The sequence below is a fragment of the Phalacrocorax carbo genome, chromosome 10 (genome assembly GCF_963921805.1).
Source record: "Phalacrocorax carbo chromosome 10, bPhaCar2.1, whole genome shotgun sequence".
Taxonomy (NCBI): Eukaryota; Metazoa; Chordata; class Aves; order Suliformes; family Phalacrocoracidae; genus Phalacrocorax; species Phalacrocorax carbo.
In genome coordinates this window covers 9,737,233-9,763,953 of record NC_087522.1, presented here as the reverse complement: position 1 = coordinate 9,763,953, position 26,721 = coordinate 9,737,233, and the positions used below count along the sequence as shown (strand labels likewise).

General features: G+C 36.5%; 1 protein-coding gene across 1 annotated transcript in view; it reads left to right on the top strand.

The window, feature by feature from the left end:
- Positions 1 to 26,721, top strand: part of VPS35L (VPS35 endosomal protein sorting factor like) — a 56,794-nt gene that overhangs the window by 6,878 nt on the left and 23,195 nt on the right. Inside the window, exons 5-24 of the mRNA XM_064461787.1 lie at positions 260 to 284; positions 1,347 to 1,423; positions 2,897 to 3,025; positions 6,260 to 6,344; positions 7,250 to 7,309; positions 9,268 to 9,364; positions 9,775 to 9,822; positions 10,872 to 10,965; positions 13,209 to 13,286; positions 13,654 to 13,776; positions 14,474 to 14,520; positions 16,713 to 16,824; positions 17,028 to 17,144; positions 17,513 to 17,566; positions 17,983 to 18,063; positions 19,106 to 19,168; positions 20,219 to 20,304; positions 21,372 to 21,452; positions 23,897 to 23,960; positions 25,961 to 26,059. Of these exons, the coding sequence (XP_064317857.1) occupies positions 260 to 284; positions 1,347 to 1,423; positions 2,897 to 3,025; positions 6,260 to 6,344; positions 7,250 to 7,309; positions 9,268 to 9,364; positions 9,775 to 9,822; positions 10,872 to 10,965; positions 13,209 to 13,286; positions 13,654 to 13,776; positions 14,474 to 14,520; positions 16,713 to 16,824; positions 17,028 to 17,144; positions 17,513 to 17,566; positions 17,983 to 18,063; positions 19,106 to 19,168; positions 20,219 to 20,304; positions 21,372 to 21,452; positions 23,897 to 23,960; positions 25,961 to 26,059 (1,620 nt within the window). The remainder of the gene's footprint in view (positions 1 to 259; positions 285 to 1,346; positions 1,424 to 2,896; positions 3,026 to 6,259; positions 6,345 to 7,249; positions 7,310 to 9,267; positions 9,365 to 9,774; positions 9,823 to 10,871; positions 10,966 to 13,208; positions 13,287 to 13,653; positions 13,777 to 14,473; positions 14,521 to 16,712; positions 16,825 to 17,027; positions 17,145 to 17,512; positions 17,567 to 17,982; positions 18,064 to 19,105; positions 19,169 to 20,218; positions 20,305 to 21,371; positions 21,453 to 23,896; positions 23,961 to 25,960; positions 26,060 to 26,721) is intronic.

The window sequence follows — 26,721 nt, the reverse complement described above, 5'->3', positions numbered from 1 at the left end:
TTCCCCTAAATTGCAGTCTCAGTGTTCTAGAAAGCTGTACCGCAAGTTCTCACTTATGGTGGTTTTGAAGCCAAGTCCAAAAGTCTGTTGATACTTAGAAGCCATCGCTTTGTCTTTTTGTAATAATACAAACAACTTCTGGTCTTATGTCTACCTCTAAATGATCAGGGTCTTAATTATGCTGTAATTACCCTGTGCATTCTTGGAATGCTAATGAGTACATGCTTTCTAAAAGCCTGCTTTTTCTGTTTCTTCACAGAATCTGTACGTGGGATCTGAAAAAGGTAAGCAGTTCCTTTGTATCTAACAGTAACAAATTTTGCTTGAGGTAGGTTGCAGTGACAGATCTGCGGTCAAGAGTAGTTGAAATGTGATTTCCTCTCCTCCTCCCATTCTGACATATGGTTGGGCTATGGGGGTTTTTTTTGAATAAGACTTCTGCTGGATTTTCACTTAAAATAATTACTGAAAACAAACCACCGAACCACCTTGTCTTGTATGCCTTGTAGGCTAATGAATTTGTGATTAAGTGTTGTGGAAGCAAATGGAATTCACTGTCTTCCACTGTAGCTTAAAACTTTCTTCCATTTAAAGTGAGCAATAATATTTTGAGGATCACGTTTATCAGCTCTTCTGCTTGCTGGAAGGGAAAGCAAACAAGTCCCTTGGGAACTTGTTCATTTATTTTCTTTCCATGAAAGTGAAATTATTTCAGCTGTATGCTGAGTGTTCAAAAAAGAACCAAATGTTCAATATATTATTATGTTTTCTAGCAAAGCAAATCCAGGCTTAAGTAGACATAGCTGATTCACAGTAAATCAGAATTTTTATGTATGAGTAAACATGCAACATTTCAGCTGCAAAAAAAAAAGAGAAATACTTTTTTGGAATGAGGATGGCCGAAACACTGGAACAGGATGTCCAGAGAGGGTGTGAAATCTCAGTCCTTAGATACCATTAAGTTGACTGGATATAACCCTGCGCAACCTGTTAAAACTTCAAAATAGGGTCTGCTTTGAGGAGGAGAGTTGGACAAAGACCTCTGTAGGGCTTTTCTAACCTGAATTATCCTATGGTTCCATCAAGTGGTTCGTTCCTTACCAGCAAGACTTGCAAGAAAACCCATTTATATTCAGTTTTGCTTACTTGTCATTCCCTGTTCAAAATGAATGAACTGTAAGTAAGTTTAAATGTGTGTCTTCTGGAATAGCCACCAAATGAATCAAACCACTTGTCTTCTGTCACCAAAGCTGACTAGTTGTCTGAGCCTGTCAAGCTCTTCAGGTTCGTTTCCCATTAGAAGTCCAAGTGTTTAAATGTTAAAGAAACCATGTAATTCTTTACAGGAAAAGCTACAACTACTGGCTCAGCAGTTTCTGAAAAAGTGAGGACAAGGTTAGAAGAACTGGATGATCTGGAAGAGGTGAGAAAATTTTCTGATCCAATTACATCACCATTTTAAAAGTGAAATAAATTTGTGAAATAAAAATCTTTCATGAAACCTTTTAAGACAGTCCTGATTCTGCATTTGCTTATGCAGTATTCAGACAGATGTATACTTTCCGTGGGATTTCTCTAGGAATTTCAATCCTTATTGTTACAGAATTCAGGCAGAATCGTATTTTTATATCACTAGATATTGAGATCGAAAAATTGACTTGATCTGCCGCTGTTCGTTTACCTTGGTACTGCGTACGGTCTGCAGCTGCTATGAAACTTCATGGAGCCTTATAGTATTAACATCTGATAATTTTGTTTGCCCCTGTTGCAGAAGCTGCATACTGTCTGCCTGACCTTGGTTGAAGTTACATTTACATGCTTGATAGAAATACTGAGTACTCAGGTTATTTATCGAACTGCAGTATTTTACTGTGCAAAGATGAGGTGTTTCACAACTTACTTTCCTAAGACCTGAATCTGTGGGGTACTTCTAGAATTGTTTTGGGTAATGTTGTTTTGAAACTTCTGCCTCTTAGCTAACTTCAGATTGCCTGTTGCCTGAGCTAGCAGTTCTAATAGTCACACATTACAAATAAAGGATTGGATTCTTGTAGTAGAAATATAAAGTACCCTTTATCATAAGGAAGTATGTAACCTTGTGTGAAACTAATTGCATTTGCATTTTATCTCTTCACCTCTTCATCTAGATGGTTGCTTCTGGACTATCATATTATGAAACCTGTTCTGTAATGCAGCTTAATAAACTTGTCAAAACTAGTCCTGAAGGTAGTTTTGATGTCACTCATACTCATACTGAAGACTGTTCCAGAACCATCTTCTGATTTTTTCTAAATGCATTTATAGTAACTTTTTTCCTGTGTCAGTTTGGTTTTAAAGCTTAAAAAATTATTTCTGCTTCCAGTGTTTCACTAGTTTATTTTTGATATGTAATGTTTTTATAAGGTCTGTAAGACCTTCTGGAAAAAAGATCACAAGAATGCTCCAGTACTGAGCGTGAAATGAAGATAGTTTTATTTTCTTAGTGAGGGCTCTTACTGAGACAGATTTTCCTTGCTGTCAACAAATTTCTTAGGACCTGGCTGGCAAAACATTTCATTTCTGTCTGATACTGCTTCTACATAGGTGCTAGTATGCTTATGTGTAGGTATAGTGTCCTGATCATGCCAGGAGTAGAATACCACTGAAATAGTCCGGCATTTCTGATGTCACAGACAACTTTGGGTACCAGCATGTATGTCTCTTGAAAACCAAAGCAGTTATGATGCACTCCTGTGCCAAACACCTGCAATATTGATGCTGCAAAGGTAAAAAGGGGAAATTAGGTAATACTGTAATAAGGTTTGTGGGTTCCCCCCAGGTGATTTGACTCTATAATAGCAGCACTCTCCTTCCTTCCCTTCCTCTCTTACTAAGTAGACTTGTGTTTTCTTGCCAGGGGTCACAGAAAGAGCTGTTGAATTTGACTCAGCAGGATTACATGAACCGAATTGAAGAGCTGAACCAGTCTTTGAAGGATGCTTGGTCCTCTGATCAGAAAGTAAAAGCCCTGAAAATAGTCATCCAGGTCAGTTTTACATTTTTGTTCTATACAGAACTTGTGAGTTTGATGGTGTGACTTGTCTGATTTCTTTCTTGGGGAAAGAAGGGTTTCTATTATATTACTACTATTTTCTTCCGTTCTTCGCTGAAACCCACATCTTTCAGAGTTTTATGACTTCTGACAACAGCTGGATTTTTCTACTTTGTTGTTATATATTGATTTTGACTAGAGTATGTGGGATGGAATTCTCATTAAAGAGAGTAGCTAAATGACAGTTCTGGAAATTTTACCTGCTTAGGGATAATTAAGAAAAATAACATGTGGTGATGACAACTCTTTCTAGGCCATGTAATTTCCTTTCCTCTCCTCTTCCCCCTCTACCCCTTTTGCCCCCCACCCCAAATAATACCAGCATTGCTTTTTGAATGTCAGTGTTTAGCCCATCCAGACTTTCTAAGGCAACTGAATAATCTGATTTAGGACCCTAGCAAAGTACACAAAACAACTCCAGATTTTTTAAGTGTTTGGGTTTTGGGGGATTTTGTTTTGTCTTGTTTTTTAAACTTCTCCACAGTCTTCCTCTGGCTTAATTGGGATGATGGGCTGTGAGGGAGACAGGGGGGAAGAGGGCAATTAAATGCTCTTTTGTTTGGCTTGCTCTTTAAAAAAAGGCCAGAGGCAGAGTGCATCAGAGTACAGAGGAGATAATGACATCCTTAAAAGCTGTAAAACTGATGTAATGCTAATAGTCATCAAGTAGGGCTATATAAAGTCAGGATTTTTTTTTTTATCGTGCTGGATACTCTTGTGAAAGCTGCAGTAATTTCATCTTAAATTGTGGTAAAGACAATAAAGGAAATGAAATATAAATGAACGGAGATCAAAAAATCATATGTGACCTTGGGTGACTAATATTCTATTGTAATACTATGAAATCAGCACTATTCTTCTAAAAAATCCATATATAGCATTGTAAAGTTTGAATATCTTTGTGAAAGAGAATACAATATTAAAGTCTGGAGGAAGAGAAGAGGGACATACATGCACTATATTTACAGTGCATTAATACATATACATATATATAGCGTCTGACATGCAGTGATAATCTATGCATTGATACTTCCATATATTGTTTTACAAATGGTTTCACAAAGGATTTTGATATAATGTAGTTTCTAAGATGAGATTCAGTGCTTTCTTTTAGGAAAGTAGTATCAAAATTGCATACGTTCATCTCTTAAAGTGTTGTCTGTGTATTGTTCGCTTTGTACTTGAACTTCGCACTGCAGATGCTCATCATTAATTGGAAGACTGAGTAAGAATGAAATAAGTGTTTGGGTAATTAGCATGAATACAAAAATCTTTCATAAAGGAGACTGTAAGTAATAATTCTCTAGTTATAAAGCAGGATAGGGTAGAAACCTGACTGAACTTTCCTTGTGGTCCTTCCTAGTAGATAACATAATTTTAAGAATGTTTTATCCTCTTAAAGAGCTAAGCAGTTTTCTTGACATCAGGCTGTGATTATATATGTAGTCTATCGTTAGTATCACATATGGATTAGTGCGTGATAGGAGGAGTGAGTTTGGCCTTTTTTTTTGGTTGTTATTTTCAGAAATCTATACTGGGCTGGAAAAAGCAATTTTAATTTGAATGGCAGCATTATCTTGATTTAAGAATTAATGATGAAATTACACAAGATCTTTTATTTGGACATTGGGGATGGAACCTCCATTCTCCATATGAGAGTTTTACAGAGCTTGAAGTGCAGGGAGAATTCTGGTTATTAAGGCAGGGTCTGAATTTATAACGTGAATTCCTCAAGTGCCTTTTTACAAGATACTTTACTTGTCAAGATGGAATAAGCTAAGCTACTTAGAGTAAGCTGAAGTAAGTTGATTATGTATGTGAGCTCTAAGAAAAGTGGTGATTAAGTGTTCATGGTATGTGTAGGTCCTAAGCAGCTACTGAATTACCATTCTTTGAAGGTGACTGATTTACCACACGGTAGGGAAGATTCTGCTTTGGTTGTAAAATGTGAATGCTCTCACCTGTCTTCCTGGCACACTCTTAAGTTCCTCCCTGATGAATAAAGCAAAAAGACGAAGTGTGCTCCTCATTTAAGCATGTTCAAATGTTATGATTATCTTGTTTAAACAAAGCAGTCTTGTGGGGTATTGGATTGCTTCCTGGATTTTTGGCACGTAACAAAAACCTTATTTATTCTGGCGAGATTGAAGAACTGTCTCCTGATGAAGGAGAGAGAAGGGACAGAGATCACAGGGAATACTGTACTTGTCAGTCTTAAATAGAGACCAGAGAAGACTTGCGGTCAAAGGCCGCACTTGGCTCAAGTAGGGAGAAGGTAGATTTCTCTCCCCAGTCACTTGCTTGTTTTCTACAGGTGGAAGTTGATTTTTTTGTGAATAAACTTCTGCCAAAGTTTTTGACTCCAGGTTAGTCTGCAGCTTTTGCACCACCTTGCAAAACAAAGTATAGCTTAATCAAATGTCTTAAAATTATCTTCATTCTTCAGTGTGTATTTTGAATTCAAACTCATACATGGATGTGTTTCTACCTGGACTTAACATTCAACAATACTAGAGCTAAGTTGGCTAATATGTTCTCAGATGTGATTTTGTACCAGCCACAATTATAGTCCAGCTGCCATGGTCATGTTGGGTGCCTGTGGGCGCTGATGGATTACAGATTCCTCCCTGGAGCTGACTGTGGGGCAGGCTCAGCTGGCCTGCTTCCAAATGTTTGAACTGGTGATGTGAGCTGCAAAGCTGTGTTGAAAAGCTCATTAGCTAAACTTTTAAAATAGTTTCTTAATTTAGTCTATACCAAATTTTGTGTTTGATATGGATGCTTAGAGAGATGGTGAGAAACTGAAAAATGTCCTTAAAGTTGTTCTAGAAAAGAAGTGCGTTTTTATGTTTCTTCTGGGAGAGCGTTTGCCTTGTCTGAACAACTGTGCAGATCTGCATGGTCAGCTGAAATTCTGCATTGTAGATTACCTTGTACAAAGGGAGAAACAGACTTGACTAGCTCTGCTAGAAATGAAGAATACCTGAAAAGTACAGAGAATACCATGATGTGTTATGTTAGAGATTCTTGTGCTTTTTGCTGGATAGTTTGTGTTGGTTCTTTCCATCTGTATATATTAATCTGTTCTAGCATGTCTGGAGTAAAAACAGAAACTTGAATTGTCCTCTAAGATGTTTCTTTGTTATGTTTTTTTTTTTTTTCTTCTAGTGTTCTAAGCTTCTTTCGGACACAACAGTAATCCAGTTTTATCCAAGTAAATTTGTTTTAATTACAGATATCCTTGATACTTTTGGTAAGTATCTAATGTGCCAGACTTGCTACACAATTGTTAATATGATGACATTAATTTTTTATAATGGTAGAAAACACTCAAAAAGTGCTGAAGTGACTCTCGGTCAGAACTGTTCAAAAACTGTTATGAGTGAAGTCTTTAAAATAAAAATATTTCATTTTGTAGTTCTATGCTTTATTAGTGAATATCTAGAACAAAACCTTGGGAAACATCATGATCTCTGCATTTAAAACATGTAAAACACTCGTTATGAAAATATTTTGGTTTTGGCAGCCTCTTGACTCAGTATTTCATTGTATTCATATTTGAAGAACAGAAGTAAAAGTCTTTCCTTAGCTGAATAGGGACTCTGAAGTGATCAAAATGTGGTTCCTGATTTTTTTAATCTATTCTTGTAATTTTAAAATGATCCTTAAAGTGAAATTGTCATCCACTTCATGCAATTCTTTTGGTTTTCTGCCATGTTATGGAAGAAATTTTTGACAGCATTCAAAATTGAAGGGTATTTTGATGTTTAGCAGGATGTGTTAGGACATGGATCCAATTGTTTTTTCATGTCTTGCTTCCTCTTTGTGTTCTTTCCTACTTACCGAAAGCTGCTGAAGATAACATAATATCCAAACTCAGCAAAGACTCAACACCGGCCCTGCTTTCCTGGCCTGGGAGATATCTGACCTGCGTGCTACCTCTGCACTTAAGGGAGCCACATAAATTTTTTTATAGTGTGCAAAGTGCTAAATTCAGACTTAACATTTCAGCCTCACTAGAGGGCAGCATAATGTTAGTGTTCTAGGACGTTTTTTCCACCTAATTTCAGTGTATGTTGGAGAGGGAACCTTTGTATTAACATTTTGTATTTTACAGTTTGTTAGGTTGTTATGAAGGATTTTTTTTTTTTTAAATAGGGAAACTAGTGTATGAAAGAATTCTGACAATGTGCGTGGACAGTCGTGTCTCTTTGCCAGGTAACTTTATGCTTGTTTCTACTGTGCTCCTTGAAAAAATCATGTCTGAACTAATTTGAGAAAGGTTAAATAGGACCCATGCTACTTTATTTCCTATGAAAAAAGTTCTGATTTGAATCTGGTAATTTTTAGTTTTTAATGGAGCAAAATCCATTGCTTATGGCTTTCACCATTCACAGTGTTTATGCAAGTTTACATTATAACTGTGAAGAATACACAGACAAAGCTGAGAGGCTTAGTTTTTGGTAAATAGATGTTTTTGTTGCTACATTGGAAACGGTGGTTTTGCTTTAATTTGGGAAGAATTTTGGAAGCAGGAGCGGGCTGTTAGATGAGCTTTCTAACTTGGGCCCTTTTCATTTTTTCAGTTGAAGTTCTAACACAGTGTAAAAGTTCAGTTTGATATTTACAGTAGAGATGTATATGAAAGCACTTCTTTAGGAAGGCACCAAAACATCCTATTGAAATACGGGCTTTTCCTTGCAATTTGGAGTGTAATAAGTGCATGTCCTTAAAATATGAAACATTCTTACTCTGTAGTTGGCAATGCAACAGTACCATTAGGTTACAGTTAAATCCATAGGATTTGAGCCAGAAGCCTGAAACCAGCAAATATTTAAATTTGAAATAAACTTAGAGAAAATACTTAAAATAATTTGGTTGTTGCAGCTCTGATAACTGTTCTTATAAACATTAATGAAGGCAAACAGTTCCTGTAGCATGTCATGATTGCTGGGCACAGTTACCTCTGTTCTGGAGAGCTGAGCTCATGCTGCAGCTTTACAGCTGCCAGGGGCATTGCTGGTGGGAACTTCCCAAGTAGCTATAAAAGTGGGAGGGAGAAGGAAAACCTGGGCTGTGCTTGCTGTGCACAGCAGTGTGAACCCCCAGGGACTTCAGGCCCAACCTCCATGCTTGCCCTGTGGGAACCAAGCAAAACAAAGTTGTACGAGAAGTCCTGTGGTCCTCGATGGGAAAGAGTGTCTTCTTGTACTCAGTCAGCATCTAGCGTGTGCTTCTCTAGTGTCAGAAGCGGGGAAACTTTCTTGTGGGACAGGAGCTTCTCACCTTCTGGGGCAGGGATGGGAGAGTATTGGTATTTTAAAACTGTTTCACAGGAGCTTGGAAGCAGACATTCACACCAGAAGCTGTTTGTGTAGCTTTATCGCTGAGAAGAGGGGACTCATCCTTCCCAACCGTCTTGCCTCGGACTCGGGTAGATCCCAAGAAGCCCATTTTTGCCTTCTGTTCCAGGCAATCTGGAGAAAGAGGAGGCAGTTAGCCATGCAACTGCATGCCTGCCTGACCAGAGCATTGTCCCCATAACCCATCTGTTCCACCCTGGGGTGGCACCTTTTTCTTGCTGCCAGCTGACAAATAGTCCCAGAGCTCATGAGAAGAGAACTGTGCTGCAGTGTTAGATGTTTAGCCCACAAAAATAAGTGTTCTGTCAGCGTTTAGTATGTCCTGCTTCTTGCAATGTTGTTTTAAATAATATTATTTAAAAATATATAAGCCTTTTAAAGTATTGAGTGCATGAATCTGTTTTGTAGTATGCATTTATTATATTTGTAGTTGTTATTGTTATAATATTACAATATTCTTATATTTGTATTTGCTAGATTTCCTGTATTTTTTTTTTTACAATTTCTGCTTTTGCAGGGAGGCAGAGGTTAGATTTCTAAGTAGCAGATCTGAGATTAGCTTTGAATGCTTGACTTTAGCTTCTGAAATGTTACTTAACGCATGATGGAAGCTTTAGTTACCTCTTCTTGCTGTCTGTGTGCCCAGCTCTTACTGCTGCAAGAGAGACCTGAGAATCAAACATATTGCCTAGTTTATTATGGTATGCCTAATTCCTTGTTGAAAAGAAAGAGAATATAATTTTAAACTGAGAATGAAGTGTAACTTGTTTCCAGAAAGAATGTAACTACTTTTGAATTGTTTTTTTTCCCCAGATAATTTTTCTCCAGAGAGTGTTAACGATACGGCTAAAGAAACTTGCTTAAACTGGTTTTTCAAGATTGCTTCTATTAGAGAACTCATTCCCAGATTGTATCCTTGTCAAATGAGGCTCTTGGAGTGTGTCTGCAGGTTTTTCATAGACTTTACCAAAAATGAACATGTGTGTTTCAATAAAACCCAGAGCAATCTGATGTTTATACTGACTTTGTTGTGTTTGTTTCAGGCTCTATGGTTTGAATTTAATTTTGAGTCATGTTTCACTGTAAACCAAACATTGATTTATTGGCTATGAACAGTGTGGCAGTGATAAAGTAGAGTTGACGTGTGAAAACTTGGGAAACAATAAAAATCTTGTAGATAAATCAAAAATCAACAAAGCATAGTGAAATTAATTACAGGAGGCTGTGAAATAGTTTGTTCGATATGTATTTGGTATAGAAGTTTGTGTTTTTTAGATGGCATGCATCTTAGTTTTGTTCCTTAACTTGGCTTCATTTTAGCTATGTGGAAGCAGCAATACTGAAGTGCAATAAGTTCTTATCCAAAATGTAAGAGTAAATGTTAAGTGTGGGAAGGAAGTGAATGGGCAAGCTTATAAACTAATTTAAGGAGTTAAGCATGCAAGTTCTGTGATTAATAGTGGATAGGGTCTCAGTAGATCTGAGAATAAGCAGTACTGAGAGGTTTTGGGAGTTTTTAGTGAGAATTGCATGGAATAAATTCAAGGTGAACTTCGGTACAATTTGGAATGCAATAGTGCTTGCAGCTTTGGAATGTATGTATAACTGTGACATCAGGAGTTTGCAAAGTAAAAACTAGTGGCTTCAGGTGGTGGAGGGGGAAGCAAGATTGTTGAGATGAGGAAAATGGCAAAAAGACGGGATAGAAAACTGAAAAGAAAATATTGATACGTTGCATTGCTAGAGACAGAGTTGGAGAAACAATTTAGGAGCAATGAACTGTTATCTACTGAAAATCTTGGTATGAGCTTTATATGTTGCCAAACAGTGTCAGTTGCTGAGCTGAAAATGTTCGTTCACATGTCATCATCCTTTTTCAGCTATATTTTGAAATGAGTGATGTAAGCCAAATTGCTACTATAGTGACAACTTCATTATCCCTAAAAAGTGGTTCTTTTACTGGAATGGATGGGCCTCAACTCCAGGCACTAGTACAGCTCTGTCAAAAAGGACCTGTGGGAGAAAGAGACTTACAAGGGAGTTCAGACAGTTCTGCTTTAAGTGAATGATTTCTTCACGTTGAATTACAGCCCTTCTAGAGCTCTGCTGTTCCTCCAAACTAGAGGAGGAGTTTTTGAGTTGTGCTTGTCTTTTACAAGCCAGACATCCAACCTGGCTATCTGCACTATTCCTAATGGCTAATACTGCAATTTGAATATAGGATATGTGTTACTATTACACATAAAATTTTACTTCTGTAATAAAATTTTGTGCTAATATGCTTCTTCTTTGGTAGGTGTTTCTATAACTCATGCTCGATTGTCAGTCTACGAGGCAGCTACTGAAGTTACCTGTAGGCGATATCATTCTCTTATGGATTGTTAAATCTCATTTTCATTTCTGAAAAATGTTAACAGGGGGATTTCGGAATGTCTCCCACGGTTAACGTCTATGATTAGAGGAATCGGAGACCCACTGGTTGCAGTCTATGCAAGAGCATACCTTTGCAGGGTAGGCTATTATTTAACACTTCAGATCTGTATCAAAGACTTACTGCAGCTAGATCTGCCGCTAAAGGAAAGTTTCTTTTAAGTACTGGTTTTGTCTGAAGTAGTCAGCAGCCTGTCTCTTCCTTCTAACAAACCAAAAATAATAATTTCTTTTTTGTTTTAATAATGGAGGGAATCTTTAAGTGTTTATAATAAGTAAAAATAATTTTAATTGCTGCTTATACCAGTCTTTCATCTTCAGGTAGGGCAAAATATTAAGGACCTAAGTGGAAAGAGAGTTTGGACTTTGAGACTACATGCTGTTGTCTGATTGCTAGGCACTGCTTTCATAGTTTATATATGCACTTTTCCTATGTTTATCTTCCTCCTTCTACTGCTAGAGTGTATGTGGCAGGTGGAGGGCTGGCAAGCTCCTTGGCATAAGAGCCACTTGGTAAAGTATTCAGACAGTGGATTTCTGTCTGACTGCGCAGTGTGGCTATGTTCTTGTCCTCAGCTACTCTTGCAGTTACCTTAGCAGCTCAGCCAAGATAAAATTACCCAAGAAGAGACCCTAAAATGATTCAAGAAGTCATCAGTAGTGGAAAATTATTTGTGAACTACATTTTTGAAGTAATTGCAAAGATCTCAAATATAGTTGGAAAATGGTAGGGCTGCTGATTAGCAATACTTGCATGAAATTAGCTGCCATTAAGAAATACAAATTTGTTCAGTGTTGATATCTGTTATGTTTGAATAAACTGTCCAGTATGCTTTTGGTCTGCTGTTCAGGGGTGTCCATAGGAATTCCTGCATCTGCAAGTAATTGTTAACCTCTGGTTTTCTCTAGTAGAAGAGCTGCTCAGTTTATTTGAGTCTTGAAACACAATAATGTCTGCATTTTTGTCATAGCCTAATCATTCCTGCTACATAGTGCCAGGTTTCTGAAGATTTTTTTAGGGAACAGTTTGTATGCACAGTCCACCTTTTACTGCTCTGATACAGCTAAAGCAGATGCATAATGATAGAGCAGTTAGGGCTAATAATTAGTAACAGTAATTGCAATTATGTAGTAAGGAATAGTTTAGCATGCTTCTTTTTGACCACAGAGATGATCGTATGAAATAAATAGTGAAATTTTTATTGGAATAAAATACTAGATGTTCAAATCCTGACTTTTGTTTAAAATAAGAAAATTTGTTGGAATGAAAGGCATTTTATCTTCTGTATTCCAGCTACCGATGCTATATTAGTACTTTCACAATGAAGACAATGAAAAAAGATTTTTTAAAAATATAAATTCTTGAATAGGAAAACTGTAGTATTGATACAAAATATGTCTAAAGCCATAGTGTAGTAAAATGTGGGAATAAACATTTGCATGAAACCAAAGAACCATATCTTTACATGGCAAAGGAAAGCATTTCTCTTAAGCCTCATGGTTTGAAAGAAAATGATATGTAAAGAAAAGTGATAGATGGCTGGCTTGGGTCTGTGCAAGGTACCTCTGCTTTGCGATGAAGTCAGCTAGAATTGTATGTGCTCAGGGATCCCAAAAACTTAGAACACTGGGTTTGTTTGAAGGGGGGATCCTTAGGCTGTTGAGATGTGTTTCTTTGCGGTGGTTTTAAGCCTGATCTGTTACGAACTTCTCATCCACTTCTGTGTCTTTCTCTTTTCTTTAGTAATATGCCACATTTTAATTTTTTTATATTTTTTGTCTGTGTGATTGAAAACAGTCCTGTATGGATTATTTTCCTTTGGAGTTCCAGCTTTACTACATAGGCCTTGTGTTTGTGTATCACCTTGCGTTATTTATCAATATTTTATCTATATATTAATACTTTCCTTTGGGGTCCTTGCTTCATTTTATCCACAGAATAAATACACATGATTTTAAGCAATTTCTGAACTTTGACTGACTTTTAAAATGATCGTCATGGTAGGCTCTCTGCATACAATGAATATAGGCAGTTTAGTGCAGGCACAGGGGTAGACCTTGATTTCCTCACTGCCTGCAGGTACTTGGAGCTGATGTTAGGAGATCCATGTTTAAACACAGCTGTAACTACCTCAGGGTAGTCATTAGTGGACATAACTATAATAGTAAGCAAGGAAATAATCAGTCAAAAGCATGTGATTCAGCGCTGTTTGTTGATTTGATGTGTGTGACTACGTATATTCCTCTGGAAAATGCATTTTTTCCTTATAGTTGAAGGAGAATCATAGATGATAGATGCAGATAAAATCTTTCTCTTAAAACAGGTTGGGATGGAGGTGGCACCACAGCTCAAAGGAAGCCTTAACAAAAATTTCTTTGACTTTCTTCTAACATTCAAACAAGTAAGCAAATAGGGTTTTTATTTGCAAAATTACATAAATACACTCCTTAACCAAACTACAGCATGCTTTTTTAAAATTTTTGAATTTCTTAAATCTAGATTTAGGGATGTTCCTGTACCCAGATATAGTATGGGAAATTTTACATGCATTCTGATAAGTTGAAACTGTATGTTTCCGTATTTCAATAATATATGCTATGAGCTTGATATTTTTTTCCCCAGCATGCGAGGAACGCTTCATATTATCTGTGTAATTTTGTGATCTTGTCTGTTGTTGTTTCCATTCATATACAAACTTTGTCCAGTTTATCATAGCTCCTATTAAATACCTTTGCACAGCAACATGTTTTTGTCTTTTATTTCAACAGATTCATGGGGATACTGTTCAGAATCAGCTGGTAGTACAGTGTGTGGAGATTCCTTTGTATTTGACTCTATATTCTCCTGCTATAGACTGGATTTTACAGTGTATTGCGTACCGTGCTCCTGAAGTAAGTAAGCGTGGTAATGCTTGATACTAAAGGAAGTGTTGGGGTGAAGGGTTAATTTTTCCTGTTTAAAAAACACCTCAGTCAGCACTTACAAGAGAGTGAAGGCGAGTATAAAGAGCCTAGCTACAACTGCCTGTTTCTTCTATACAGGAAGAATGTTCATTTCCACAAAGCTCAAGTTAGCCCACTTTAAACTCCTGTTTGTTGCTGTCCTTTAACTAGTTTAATCTTTACTTCCTGAATTCATTAGTTTCTTCTGTCAAACAGATACAAAAACGATTTGAGTAAACTGTAGCTTTGTAATTGCTTAACATAGTCATCAGGCTATTTTAATCCCAGTCTGTCTGTTTTGCATTCTGTGGCAAAGAGTTGGTAATCTTCCCCTCTCCTGCTGGACCTAACTGACCTGGCTGGCAAATAGTAATTATTTTGAGAAATGGTGTGGCTGAAGGATTGCAAATTTTACTTCCATTAAATGGAGTTGTGGATTAAAATGCCACTGTACCTATGCCAGTAGGTGTGTTTTATGTTGTACTACACCGTTGTTTTCTTGTGTTGTAAATGCAGGATAAGACAGGATTATTGGAATGTGTTGGGTAGGTAATTAAATGAGCCTTTAGTAGACTTCACTATAGTAATGAAAGCTGAATTATTTGCAGAGTCTCTACTCACTAATTGTAATAAGTAATTCTTCTAGGTTCTGCTTACTGAGATGATGGAGAGATGTAAAAAATTGGGGAACAAGTAAGTATTGAATAATGTAGTAGACGCAAGTCTGTAATGAGTACGCATGAGTCCCTGTAATAAAATTCTTTCTCTCCCTTTTGAAAACACTATTTGGATGCATAGTATAGCTTTTGTTCTCCCAGTAGCTTACTAAATCATGACTATGAACATCTGTTTTCCAGAGATGAATTCTAAAATATGGTAGATTACTTGTAGAGCAAAAGTTGATTAATTTGTCTTGGTTGCTCCATTTTGGCTCCTAAGCCAAAGTGCAGGATATGTATTGTGTTCTCCATCAGCCATGTCTCTGATTCCTCGTTGTGCTTCATTTTTCTGTTTTCCTCCCCTTCCTTCCCCCTAGCCTCCACTGGCTACAGTCAGCCTATACATGCCATTTGCAAAGGAAGTTGTAAAGCAGCTGACATCTTTGGCAGATGGTAATATTTAGGCGACTGCTTTTTTCAGCATTAAAATTAGTATCCCAAATGTCTCCTAGAAGTCTGTGTGCAGACTAATCACCTTCAGTGAGTAGTTCAGGAAGATGGTCTGAAAGTTTTGAATGTACTTTCTGAGCTGTGTGATTGCAATTTGGTCTGCAGATGAGCTAATCTCAGTTCATTTTATTGGGTAGGTAGGCTGAGGTCTGTGAAAGTTTTCAGCCACCTCTTTTCTTCTGATGTGCATTGCACAGTCCAATTCTGCAGTGGCTGAGGAACTAAGATATGTTAATCACTTAGATGAGGAATACCAGCATTAGCATTCTGTGACTGAGCTAAGGAGTGTGGGAAAAGTGTGATTTTAAAAATGTGATGTGAAGATGCTATTGTATCAGAGTGTATAATACAGGTAAAAATAATCCACTACTCTGCTGTATTAATTATTTTGTATAGGTGTTGACTTGTTTTGTGGAACTTATTTTTGAATCACCTTCTAGCATTTCTCATTGTAAAGATGGGCTAGGTGCCTCCCTTCTCTTTGAGTCTGTTTGCTCTTTGGAGGAAGGACAAAATGTTGAGTATAACGAGGGCTTTTTTTAAAGAAAAGTTTTTGGGACATGTCTTTTTTTTTATTGGGAAGCTGAATAATCAGGTTTAGATGATATATAAAACGCAGTAGTTTTCTTTTAAGGTGGAGTTCCATGTTTTTATGTCTTCTCATGACTGTCAAGATATTACAAAGCAAGAGGCATCAGTATATAAATCTTTAAATAATCTCAGTATGTTTCATGAACTACTTTGCAACCATCTAAATGAAAAGTGGCAACCTGCTTCTCTGTGTGTTACAAAGCGTATACCTAGTGAACTGAAAGTACCTGTCTAATGATAAAATGCAAATTTCAGTCAAATTGCAACGGGTCCACTCATGCTCAGTCAGAAACACAGAGGATGCTGGGCTATTTTAAGCGCTCCATAGAATTTCCAACAAGGTAAACCACCCTGTATCCAACCTGTCTGTTCCAGACTGGTGAAGGACACAGTGTTTTATGAGGCAGCTTCTGTGCTAACTCATGGCAGAGATTGCCCAAAGGAATTGCCTTTTGAATAATACTAGATTTTGTTTCTTATGTTTGAATAATCTATCAGTAAACTGGTTTTTACAGTAACACAGTGAGTTCACTCTTCTGTCAGTAACTTCAGCTTGATAGTAATACAAATATGGGTCTGAATGATAAATCATAAATGTCTAAATATGTCATTGCCAGTTATTGTGCAATAAGGACTGTTTGGGTTTATTTTAATCCTAACAATGCAGCTGCTAGACACTGGACTTTTTATGATGCATACAGATTTTAATTTAGTGAGAAACACTTCAACAGAGATGTGCCTGCTAAAGTATGCTTCTGAACTGCAGTTGAAAAGAGAGAGTGAATTTCTAAACATGTCAGCTACTCCTGGTTTACTTGATCTTTCTAGTAAACTTCTGGTAAAATGAAGGCTTCAAAAAAACCTGTGTGGAACAAGTATTCTATAGGTGGGGTTAGCTTCTCCTTATCCGATGGCTTAACATTTTCTTGGTTTACTTACGTACTATTACTCGTCATCAGTGCAAGCTCAATTTGTGAGGGGTTTTATTTCATTATCCCCTTTTTTTAAATTTAGAATACGTGCTGGGCAGTTGTTAGTCTTAGCAGTTCAGATTAATGTAAATGAAGGGACAAAAAAATTTTAGTTGATGTTTAGCTGTGTTGATTTGTGTTGTGTTCATTGTAGTGCTTTGCTGTTGAATTCAGTAATGTCAGCATTCAGAGCAGAGTTTATTGCTGCAAGATCTATGGACTTCATTGGCATGATTAAGGAGTGTGATGAATCTGGATTCCCAAAGGTAACTTTTTGTATGTAATTTGTAACAGTTCCTGTTCCTTGCCTGACAGAGTTCTTTGTACTCTTAGTTGCCTCCATAACTTGCACATCATTTAAATAAAAGGTGGCTTCATCCAAAAAAATCTTTCTGCACACTGTACCAGGTAGAGCAGTGTTGGGCATGCATCTTCTGCTTTTAATTTAAATTTTCTCATTAACTTTCAGCATCTCCTCTTTCGCTCCTTGGGATTAAACTTGGCATTGGCTGATCCTCCTGAAAATGATCGCCTTCAAATATTAAATGAAGCCTGGAAGGTTATAACAAAGCTGAAGAACCCACAGGTGAGTTATTGTCCACTCTGTTTCACTACTCATTCTGTATTTGGGGCAAAACTGTAGCCAGTTGTTCAGTAAGGGTATGCTTAGCATGACATGGTTTACCTTTTCTAGATGCACACATTTGCCAAAATATACGATTCCTGGTAATATCTTTATATGATCCCCACTTTTCTGAGCTCTACTTAAGCATAACTTAATTCTCCATAACATAATTCTACGTAAGCAACTTTTGAGGTTTGTCATTAGTGCTAGATCTTTAGGTCTGCATGAATCATACCTCAGGAGTTAACTCTTTTAAGTGTAATGTTTGCAAGTGTATTTCTCATAACCTCCTGTAAATATTGGTAATCATAAGACACATGTATTTCTAGGATTATATCAACTGTGCTGAAGTGTGGGTGGAGTATACATGCAGACATTTTACGGTACGTGAAAATTACTTTGTGTCCTTTAAAGGTTTTCTAATACAGACTATGCCCCTATATTAGCAGTTTGGTATTAAAAATGGAAAAGCTGTCGCTATTCAATGTATGTGTGTAGGACTTCAGTAATGAATGAAAAAATGTATTTCCTTTCATGAAAGATGAATAGGGACAAAAGATGCAGCTTTGAAGGGGTCTTCACCACTCCACAGCACTGCATATTTCTTTATTTATTGGCAGTTGGACCAGTTTAAGTAAGGATTTACTGGAGGTATTGCTAAAGTTCCTGGCCTAACTAGAGCTCCGTAGAAAGCTGATGCTTGGGCAAGTGGAAATAAATTATCCAACTGGTTTTCAGTGACTTGATTTATGCACTGATTTCATTACTGCATTTTGTAACCTCGTTTTTCACCACACAGAAGCGGGAGGTCAATACAGTTTTGGCTGATGTTATCAAACACATGACTCCTGATCGAGCATTTGAAGATGCTTACCCACAGGTAAAGAGTTTATTTTGCCACATCTGTAAAAATTCAATGTGCCTTTTCTTAGATGAAACTAGTGCTTAAACATTACTGATGTCTCTTACCACAAAATATTTTTAAACACTGGCTATAATTTGGGAAGCCTTTTTGAACAGTGCAATGTTGTGATTTGTTCCTCCTTTTTTCCCCTGCACATCAATCTTTCAGTTCAGAGAAATGCTAAACCAGAACGACTGATGTATTTAGAAGTAGCAGTAGTTAACTGTTACATCAACAGTGGTGTTCTGCTGAGGAAAATCAGCCATCATGGCAGGCTATTTAAACAGAAGTAAGCCATAAAATAATCTGTCTCTACTTGATATTGTTAAGGCTTCAGAGAATTACTGTATCTAGTTCTTGCGACTGCATGCCAGGTGCAGTATGTGATCTTGCCAGGTGGAATATGGATTAGCTGAAGAGGTGGTTTTTGTGGTTACTTGAGGGTAGATAAAGTCCCTGCAAAAGAAGATTTAACAAACTGGTTTGGGCTTTTTGTTTGGTAGGGATTTTTTTAGTCCAGAGAGCTGGAGGACATGCAGACCATAAATCTGCCAAACTATAAAAGTAAAGAACAAATAAAGCCTGGGCAGGCTGGTCAGTATCTTTTCATATGAGTTCTGAAGAGCACGTTGGAAAAACAAGTGTTAGGAACAGCATAGCTGTAGTTGATCCTGCTTTGGGGAGAGAAGTTATGTCAATGAATGCTTGAAGTGTCTTCCAACCCAGTTTTCTGTGAATAACTAGAGAATAATCATCTCTGGTGTGGATAGTCTTAATTTCGATAGAGCAGTCACAATCACCATAGTTGACTTCGATGCATTCAAGATGTTCCTTGATGTAGAGCGCAACTCCCCCACCTCGTCTACCCTGCCTATCTTTACAAAAGAGCTTGTAACCGTCCATTGTGATCCCCCAGTCGTTTGAGGTGTCGTACCCTTCTGAGTGGGCACGGAGCTCCAGTTCCTCCTGTTTAACTTGTATTACAATAATTTTTCCCCTTTTTTTTTTTCCCCTTTAGCTGCAGTCAATTATTCAGAAAGTTATTACATATATCTATGACTTCTCTCTGCTTTTTTCAGTGGTAAGTGATACTCTCTAATAAATTTTTAGGAAGAACTATTTTGCACTGTTCCTATAAGAGAATTTAACTGACTTGGATATTTAGGTTGTTTGCAAGCCTACATAGTGAGAGGACTTTATCAAGTAGATAAGTGCAGAAATGTTTTGGAAGCTCTCTGCTGCTTACTACTTAAATATTCATTATTCTAATTCCAATTTTCTATACTTTTTTTACTTAGGCCATTAGATCTTTCTAAGTTTGTTACTATGACATAAGTGACAATCAAATACTGTTTATTTGTGTGTGTGTGTTTGTGTAATTGCTGAAGGCTGTTTCCGTGTTACGATACATAACTTAACGTGCTCTGTTATAGGACTTAAGTTTGGCATTGTAACAAAGTGAAACTCAGATGTCAGAGACTGTATATGAGGTAGAGAAAGAGGAACAAAGACAGCGGGTGTCAAAGTACTGAAACTGATTGAAGAGTGATGTTCAAGACTGACCCTGTGGATTTGGAGTCAAGTCTGGTTCACAGATTGCTCAGATAATTCTGAAAAAACTTACCCTTACTGTATTCTTGAAATGATACAGAAACTAAGTATTTCAGTGTCTTAACAACGTAAACCCTTATCTTTGAAGAAAATCTGAATGTCTTGGGCCTTCCTAAGTTGCCCTGGATACATGCAAAATGGTTGCTGGTGTGTGGCCTGTTTTCACTGTTTATAATATCCTACCTTTTCTTCCCACAGATGTCTGAATTTGTTGTGATCTTAAGCTGTTTCAAGCATATGATTGTTTTAAAAAATTTGTAGCATTTGATTCAAACAGTTCTGTGTTTTGTGTTTTATTCTGGATCTCTGCAATCAATAAATTTATACACGTTTCAGCCATCAGTGCTTTTCCATTTGTTCCACTCTTTCATCCTTTAAGATGAATTGTTGTCTTAAAAAAAGATTAGAATAATTTTAACTAAAGTAGCTGTGATTATAAAACTTATCCAAAATATTTATTGTTTTAGTGTGTTGTTTATAAAATACCTAATTTTACTTGTTTATGTATTCGTACTTTCAGGAGAAATTCTTGCCGTTTCTGGATATGTTCCAGAAGGAAAGTGTGAGAGTGGAGGTTTGCAAGTGCATTATGGAATCTTTTATTAAGTAAGTGGAGAATATTGAGATTAAATGCATACTGGAGGGTCTGGGGTGGGGAATGTATTGAAAGATTGATAGGGAAGATGGGTCAGTATATAGGCCACTTAGCTTGTGAAGGTGTTGCAGACTATGGGAAAAAAAAATTAAAATGTGTCAATTTCGTAAATCTGTTGATTGACTGCGTAACTGCTTACAAAGAAAGCTGAAATTGAATTAATCGTATTGATGCTGACTTGCTGTGGATTAATAGAGTAGTTTTTCTCTGAGCTTTTTTTAAAATTTATGTTGCCTTAGTTGGTTTATAAAATTTATTTCATATTCCAGCTGATGTGACAGCACAGAACTGTTACCTTGGCATAATGGAGGAGGAGAGGCAGTCTCTTGTTACAAGCTCCATTATGTAGAAATATGGGTATTTCCATAGATGAAAATTAATTTAGAAGATGAGGCTTTATCTTCAAATACTGTAAAAGTCAAGAAGTCCTTTTGTTTTAAAATAATTAACAGGTTTCTTGAAACACTTTTTTCACCTTCACTTTAGGTATTTATATACACTGCTAAGCTCTACCCAAGAAGCTCCCCCCAAGCCTTCTCTCTCTCGACTAAACAGCCCCAGCTCTCTTGGCCTTTGCTCAGATAGAGATGCTGCAGCCCCTTAATCACTGCACGTGTGCCTCTGTACCTAAACGTGACATTTATCTTTCCTGTCTGTCCATCGGTAGCTGAGAAACTGTATTACTTCTTGGTAGATCTAGGATTGCTTTGTTTTGATGTTCTTAGATGGCCTCAATGTATCACATGTCTAGGTTGTTGTCTCCTTTCAGGAGTCAGATTCCGTGGCTTAGCAGTAAGCTCCGTGTATTAAGACATGATTTTTTCACTGGCATTTGTTGGAATTGTACATCTATATATGATCTTTGGAGTTCCATTAGTTAAAAAATGAATATAAAGCTTCTGTAGTGTCATTCAATGCTGATGATCAGAATTATGGATTAAATTGGTGTTATTCTATTCATTGCTTTTCATTTCGACAGAGCAGGATTTTTGATCACTTTTTCTAAAACATTTTATAGGCATCAGCAGGAATCTACAAAGGATCCTGTTATACTGAATGCTCTTCTGCATATCTGCAAGACGATGCATGATTCTGTGAAGTAAGATTAACTTTACTCATACTAATAACTATTGTTTATGCAAAGTTTGGCTGCTTGCTGTACAGTTTCACATTTTTGAGGCTGTTTCATGGTGGATTAAGACATGAATACAATTAGCAGTGAGGGAAGAGCTGTGCAGTGAAGTGGCAGCATGTACCATTTGCTCTTTAATTACTGCTTTATTTTGAATACTGAAGCAGAATTTTAAAAGGAAAGTAGCAACAGTTTTGTAGTTTTCTAGTGAAGAAGAGACACTAAACAGTCCAGTCTTCTAAAAATATTTTTGAGAGTGAAGCCAATGTAATCTTTGAGTTATAGTGAATAATAAACTATTTTTGAGATCTAAGTGAATACATAGCTCTTAAAGCACAGATTGCCATACTCAATCATACCTTTTTTTGGGCCACTTTTTTCACCCATTACAAAGGGGTGTGAAATCTTTAAAAGGTCATCTGAAATTATCTCTAGGAACTTGAGCAGGGGGAGCTAGAACAGAGGAGAAGCTCTTCGAACCATCTATGTCTTTCCCCTAAATCCTCTTCTTCTCTTTCCCCTCGACTTTGAGTACTGAGGTTGTTAGGGATCCTGGGTGCTCTGTTGCACCCTCACTGTTCGAATAGCAGTTGTGTGATGTAGAAAAGAGTTGTGATTTGTAGGTAACTTGCAAAATCACACAGAAGTCTGTGTCTGCTTGAAAACAGAGCCAGAATCACAATGCTGCAAACTTTAGATCTTAAGAGGAAAAATCTCATTTCTTTCCTTCTGGTTTGGGTTGAGTAGAATCGTAAGGGCACAGTTTCTTTTGGCACTCAGAGCCCAGAGCCTCTTAGTATGGCAAACACTGTAAAGGAACCTGTAACTTTCTCAGCCTTGATATGCCATGAATGCAATATTTATTGCCAATAAAGAAGTCAGATTTGGCATGTAATTCTAATTTATACCAACTAGAGTGCTGTATTTTGGATTAGAGCACCTTATTTGGTTGTATGTTGCACTAAAAGCCACTTCAGCCTTTAAATAGAACAACATATTGAAGCTAAAACAGCTTATTAAAAAAAAATAAGCAGTTTATGGTGATATGGATATTTAGTGCTTCCTCTGACGTTTTGCCAAAACAATTGGATGGTTTACCGGGATCCTTAAAATCCCTTAAACCAGCAGTTCTTTTAGCTGAGCTAAGATGATGTACATCATTAGCTTGGTTCTGTTGTGTCATGTCTTATTGGCAAATCATCATAAATTCTAACTATCTTAAAGTAACTCCTGCATCTGTTTTTATATCCTGGTTTAGGAAACTCCCAACCCATTGTGTAGAGCTCGCTAACCCCCGTAACAGCTGTTGGAGGATAACAGCCATTAGGCTGGTAGAGGTCTGATTCAGAATTGAACTGAAAACCTATAACTGACCCGGAGATCTCATTACAAGTCTTCTGAGCCTTTCAGAGCCCATCAGTTGACTCTTTTGATTGGCAATGCACTAATGAGCTAATCATGCTGAGATTTTCTTTCCTCCTTTACTGAATTTGTATAATAAAACTATTGTTCTCTTCCCATCTGGTGTCTGAGCTAGGAAATTGGTAACTGATATACTAAGGGTCAAAACTGGAGGCAAGTATATAATACTAAAAGGATTAAATTGTATTAGTTAATTGTAATTTAACTTTGTGTTCATCCATTTTCAGTGAAACAGGTTTGACTTATTGGCTTTTCATGTGATGTAAATTTTTTTTTCAAATCAGATTTGGACTCTTGCTATAGAATAGGTATGTGTGATAACCTTAAAACTCTTTTACATATCAGTTTAGTTCAGTTCTTCCTAAAACATCAAAAAGACCTCACTGTAACAGGGTGATATTAATTATTTTTTAAATTATGTCACAGGGTTAGTTAAAAACCAAACCAAACCAAAAACTCAAAAAACCAAACAAAACAGTAAACTAATGTTGTCTCTAAAAATAAATACATCAACTGTTACATATACTATTTAAAGTGTATTTTAAAAGCTTTTCCCCTTAAATAGGATAACTTTATTCCAAGAACAGATTTACTAATTTCTTTAGGTTTTTATAATCAGTTCCTACTGAAGTTCTCATGTTGTAACACAAGACTGAAGCCATTTGCTTGCTGCAGTAAAGAACATTAGCTTAGCTTCCTTCTCCTCTTGTCAAAATAAAAGTTTCTGTAAAATCTGAAGACTCCCTTAGCATTTTTAACATTTTTTTTTAATTTGGAATTTAGTTTTGTGCATGGTTGACTTGGTGATATTAATATTAAAATTAGTTTTATTGCTTTATAACTAAAATTACGAGCTTAGTGGTCTTAGTGTGCAATAACTATTTTATATGTATATAACAATATACAAATCAGTATGTATCATTTGAACCTTTACAGATAAATAAGATAAGCGATATTCTAAAATTTGCCATATAAATTTTCTCTTGCAGTGCTTTAACACTTGAGGATGAGAAAAGAATGTTAGCAGCTTTGATAAATGGATTCATAAAAATGGTGAGTGACAGTTGTGTGCAACTGTTGTGGTGTACCTTATAGCTCGGGTATTTGTGAGATGCCCATGAGAAACAGGTGCCTATGTAGCTGAATCAGAGACTGTGTGTGTGACTTGCCTAAGACCATATGCATGTGTTGAAAGAAATATCATACAGTGTTGAAGCTGACATGGTGCAGTCTGAGAGTTTAAAGTACACATGTTGTTTATTTAATCATATTTTCTGCTATTTTTTAAGTCCCGTGTAAAACATCAGTGTTTAAAAGTTAAACAGCAATTAAAGTCTTGCCTATTGTAGCATCAGAGTGATTGCTGATTTACGTGAATGAAGTTCCACTACCCAGCTCTAAATGGAGCCAATACCAGCTTTAAAAAACCCACAAAATAAATATAACTTGTATGTTATCCTTATCTCTGTTGATCTTAATTTACAAATAAGATATTTTGTATCATCAGATTAGTAGTCACACAAAAACTCCACTTGTTTTGTCTTGAAATTAATTTTTAACCCTTTCCTCTCTCATATCCCAGTATAATCTTTTTTTCTTGCCTGTTGTGTTTGAGTTGTCAGGTTGTTTTAGGGAGATGTTCTCAAGCTTTTTTTTTTATTCTCTAACCAGGTACCCTCAATACTTGGCTTTTCTTTCAGTCGGAGCTGACAGGCTTTGTCTCATCTTGTCCTCTTTGTTATTTGTTGCAATTCTGTGAATTTATGTCTAGATGGTTGCTTTCTCTTCAGCTACAATAATTTGCTATTTCATATGTTTTTAATATATTTTTGTTTTATTAAGCTGTATATGCTGTATAATACTCTATAATTTCCTTTAGGAGGATTTCCCACATTGAATAATGTTTGATGTGGCTTTATGGTGTTGGTTTAGGGGGAAAAAATCCCATAGCAGCAAAATGCCTAGCTATAAATTTTAAACCAGCACACATTAAGATGTGGAGGGAAAAGCAGTTGTAACAGTCATCCTTACAGTCAGGCTTTTTTAGTGAAAATTTTAAATTTTTAGAGAAGTTTTATTGAGACTGGAATTCAAAAATCAGCAGTTGCACAAATAGACAAAAGGCAAAGACACTTGTATGGAATGTAAGAAGCAATCCTTTGTTTTCTGGTGCAGTTCCTTTGACCTTTCACTGTATGGATTAAATGTAATTTTAATTTTAATTCTGTAAAAACTTCTTTTGCATGTGGCTTGAGAAATAATAAATAATGCAACCTGTATTTCTATTAGAAAAAAATCCCATTGGAATACATAAATATAGACTGCCTGGAGACTGTTTCTCTTGCTAGGCTTTTAATTGACAGCTGAGACACTCCAGCTGACAGCACTTGGTTTTTTTAAATCTGGAGGGTTGGAAGTAAGGTGTTTTCACACAAGAGACTTCTTTCCTGCCAGCATGCAAGGTTGCAGGCTTTTGCCATACTATGGAAGCATATATTTATTAACCAAACTTGAGGGAGACCTGCTTTTCTTACTGGTATATCTATTTAAGAAAATGCTAATTTTTCTCGGAGGCCCTGTAGCAACTAGAAATTACAGGAATCTGAATACAGATTCATTGATCTATTTCTATTTTTCTGGTTTTTGTTGTTTTGCTTTTTAAGTATGAACTATACCAAGCCTTTGTCTCGGTTCCATAAAGAATCAAGAGTTCTGCTAGTTTTGAAAACAATTCACAAATCTAGGATTTAAGTTTTGTTTTCTTGATAAATAATTGATCTGTAAAGTAGAAGATCATGTGGAGTATGGACAAAAAACACCTTAGCAAAACCTCCAAGCTTCCCTGAAGGTTAAGTATTGGAAAGTAGACATTTAAAAGGACAGATTCCCCAGGTGCTATTTTGTTGTTAATGATGGGGGGTTTTCTTACCAATGTATGGGGATTTTGACTTTTGAATAGCTGTGGTTTGTCTGCATGCACTTTTATGTTTATTAAAGTTAATGGCCTGCAATAGTAAAATATTGGGTTTTGGGGTTTTTTTTGTCTTTTATAGGTTTCATTTGGCCGTGACTTTGAACAACAGCTGAGTTTCTATGTTGAAGCCAGGTCAATGTTTTGCAATCTGGAGCCTGTTCTCATCCAGTTGATTCATGTAAGCTACAGTTTATCTACATTATCTAATAAGTGGGGATATCTTTGCAGTTTTCCCATTCTCTGCCCAGGTTATTAGTCTATGTCAAAATAAGTCTGAAGTCTTTTTATCAGGTGTTTTTTAAAGTAGACTTTGATCTCGTCTCTCATTTTATCACCCTAAACTGTCTGAAGTTCTTGCTTGACAGGCATGCATGCTATCATTGCAACAACAAAAAAAAACCCTGGCTATTTTGCAAGAGATTTCATGTCTAATAAAATAAATGGCACTTCTGTGCATTCAGAATTTGGGTTCTCTCTTCTATAATCCTTCATCTAGGAGAGGTTAGACTGTGTCTGGCTGCAGATATAGGCAGAGTCCTGCTGTGATTGGGAAGATTAATCTCTCTTCTGTGTTAAGTCACATGTCAGATGAGCATTAGCTGCATCTGATTCCTTTGCAACATTTTATCTTATCTTAAATCCTTTTATTGTTTTGGTTTTGGTTTTTTTTTTTTTTTTTTTTTTTTTTTAATGTGTGTTAGCTAGAAATCATGATTTTTACGCCAGGAAGGAAGTGATGACAGCACTATAGCTGGGAAGCAAGGGATTATCTAAAGCCTTGAATAACTCAACAAGTCTACTTTCACAAATCTTCAGAATCATGTTTGCTTTAAGGGACTG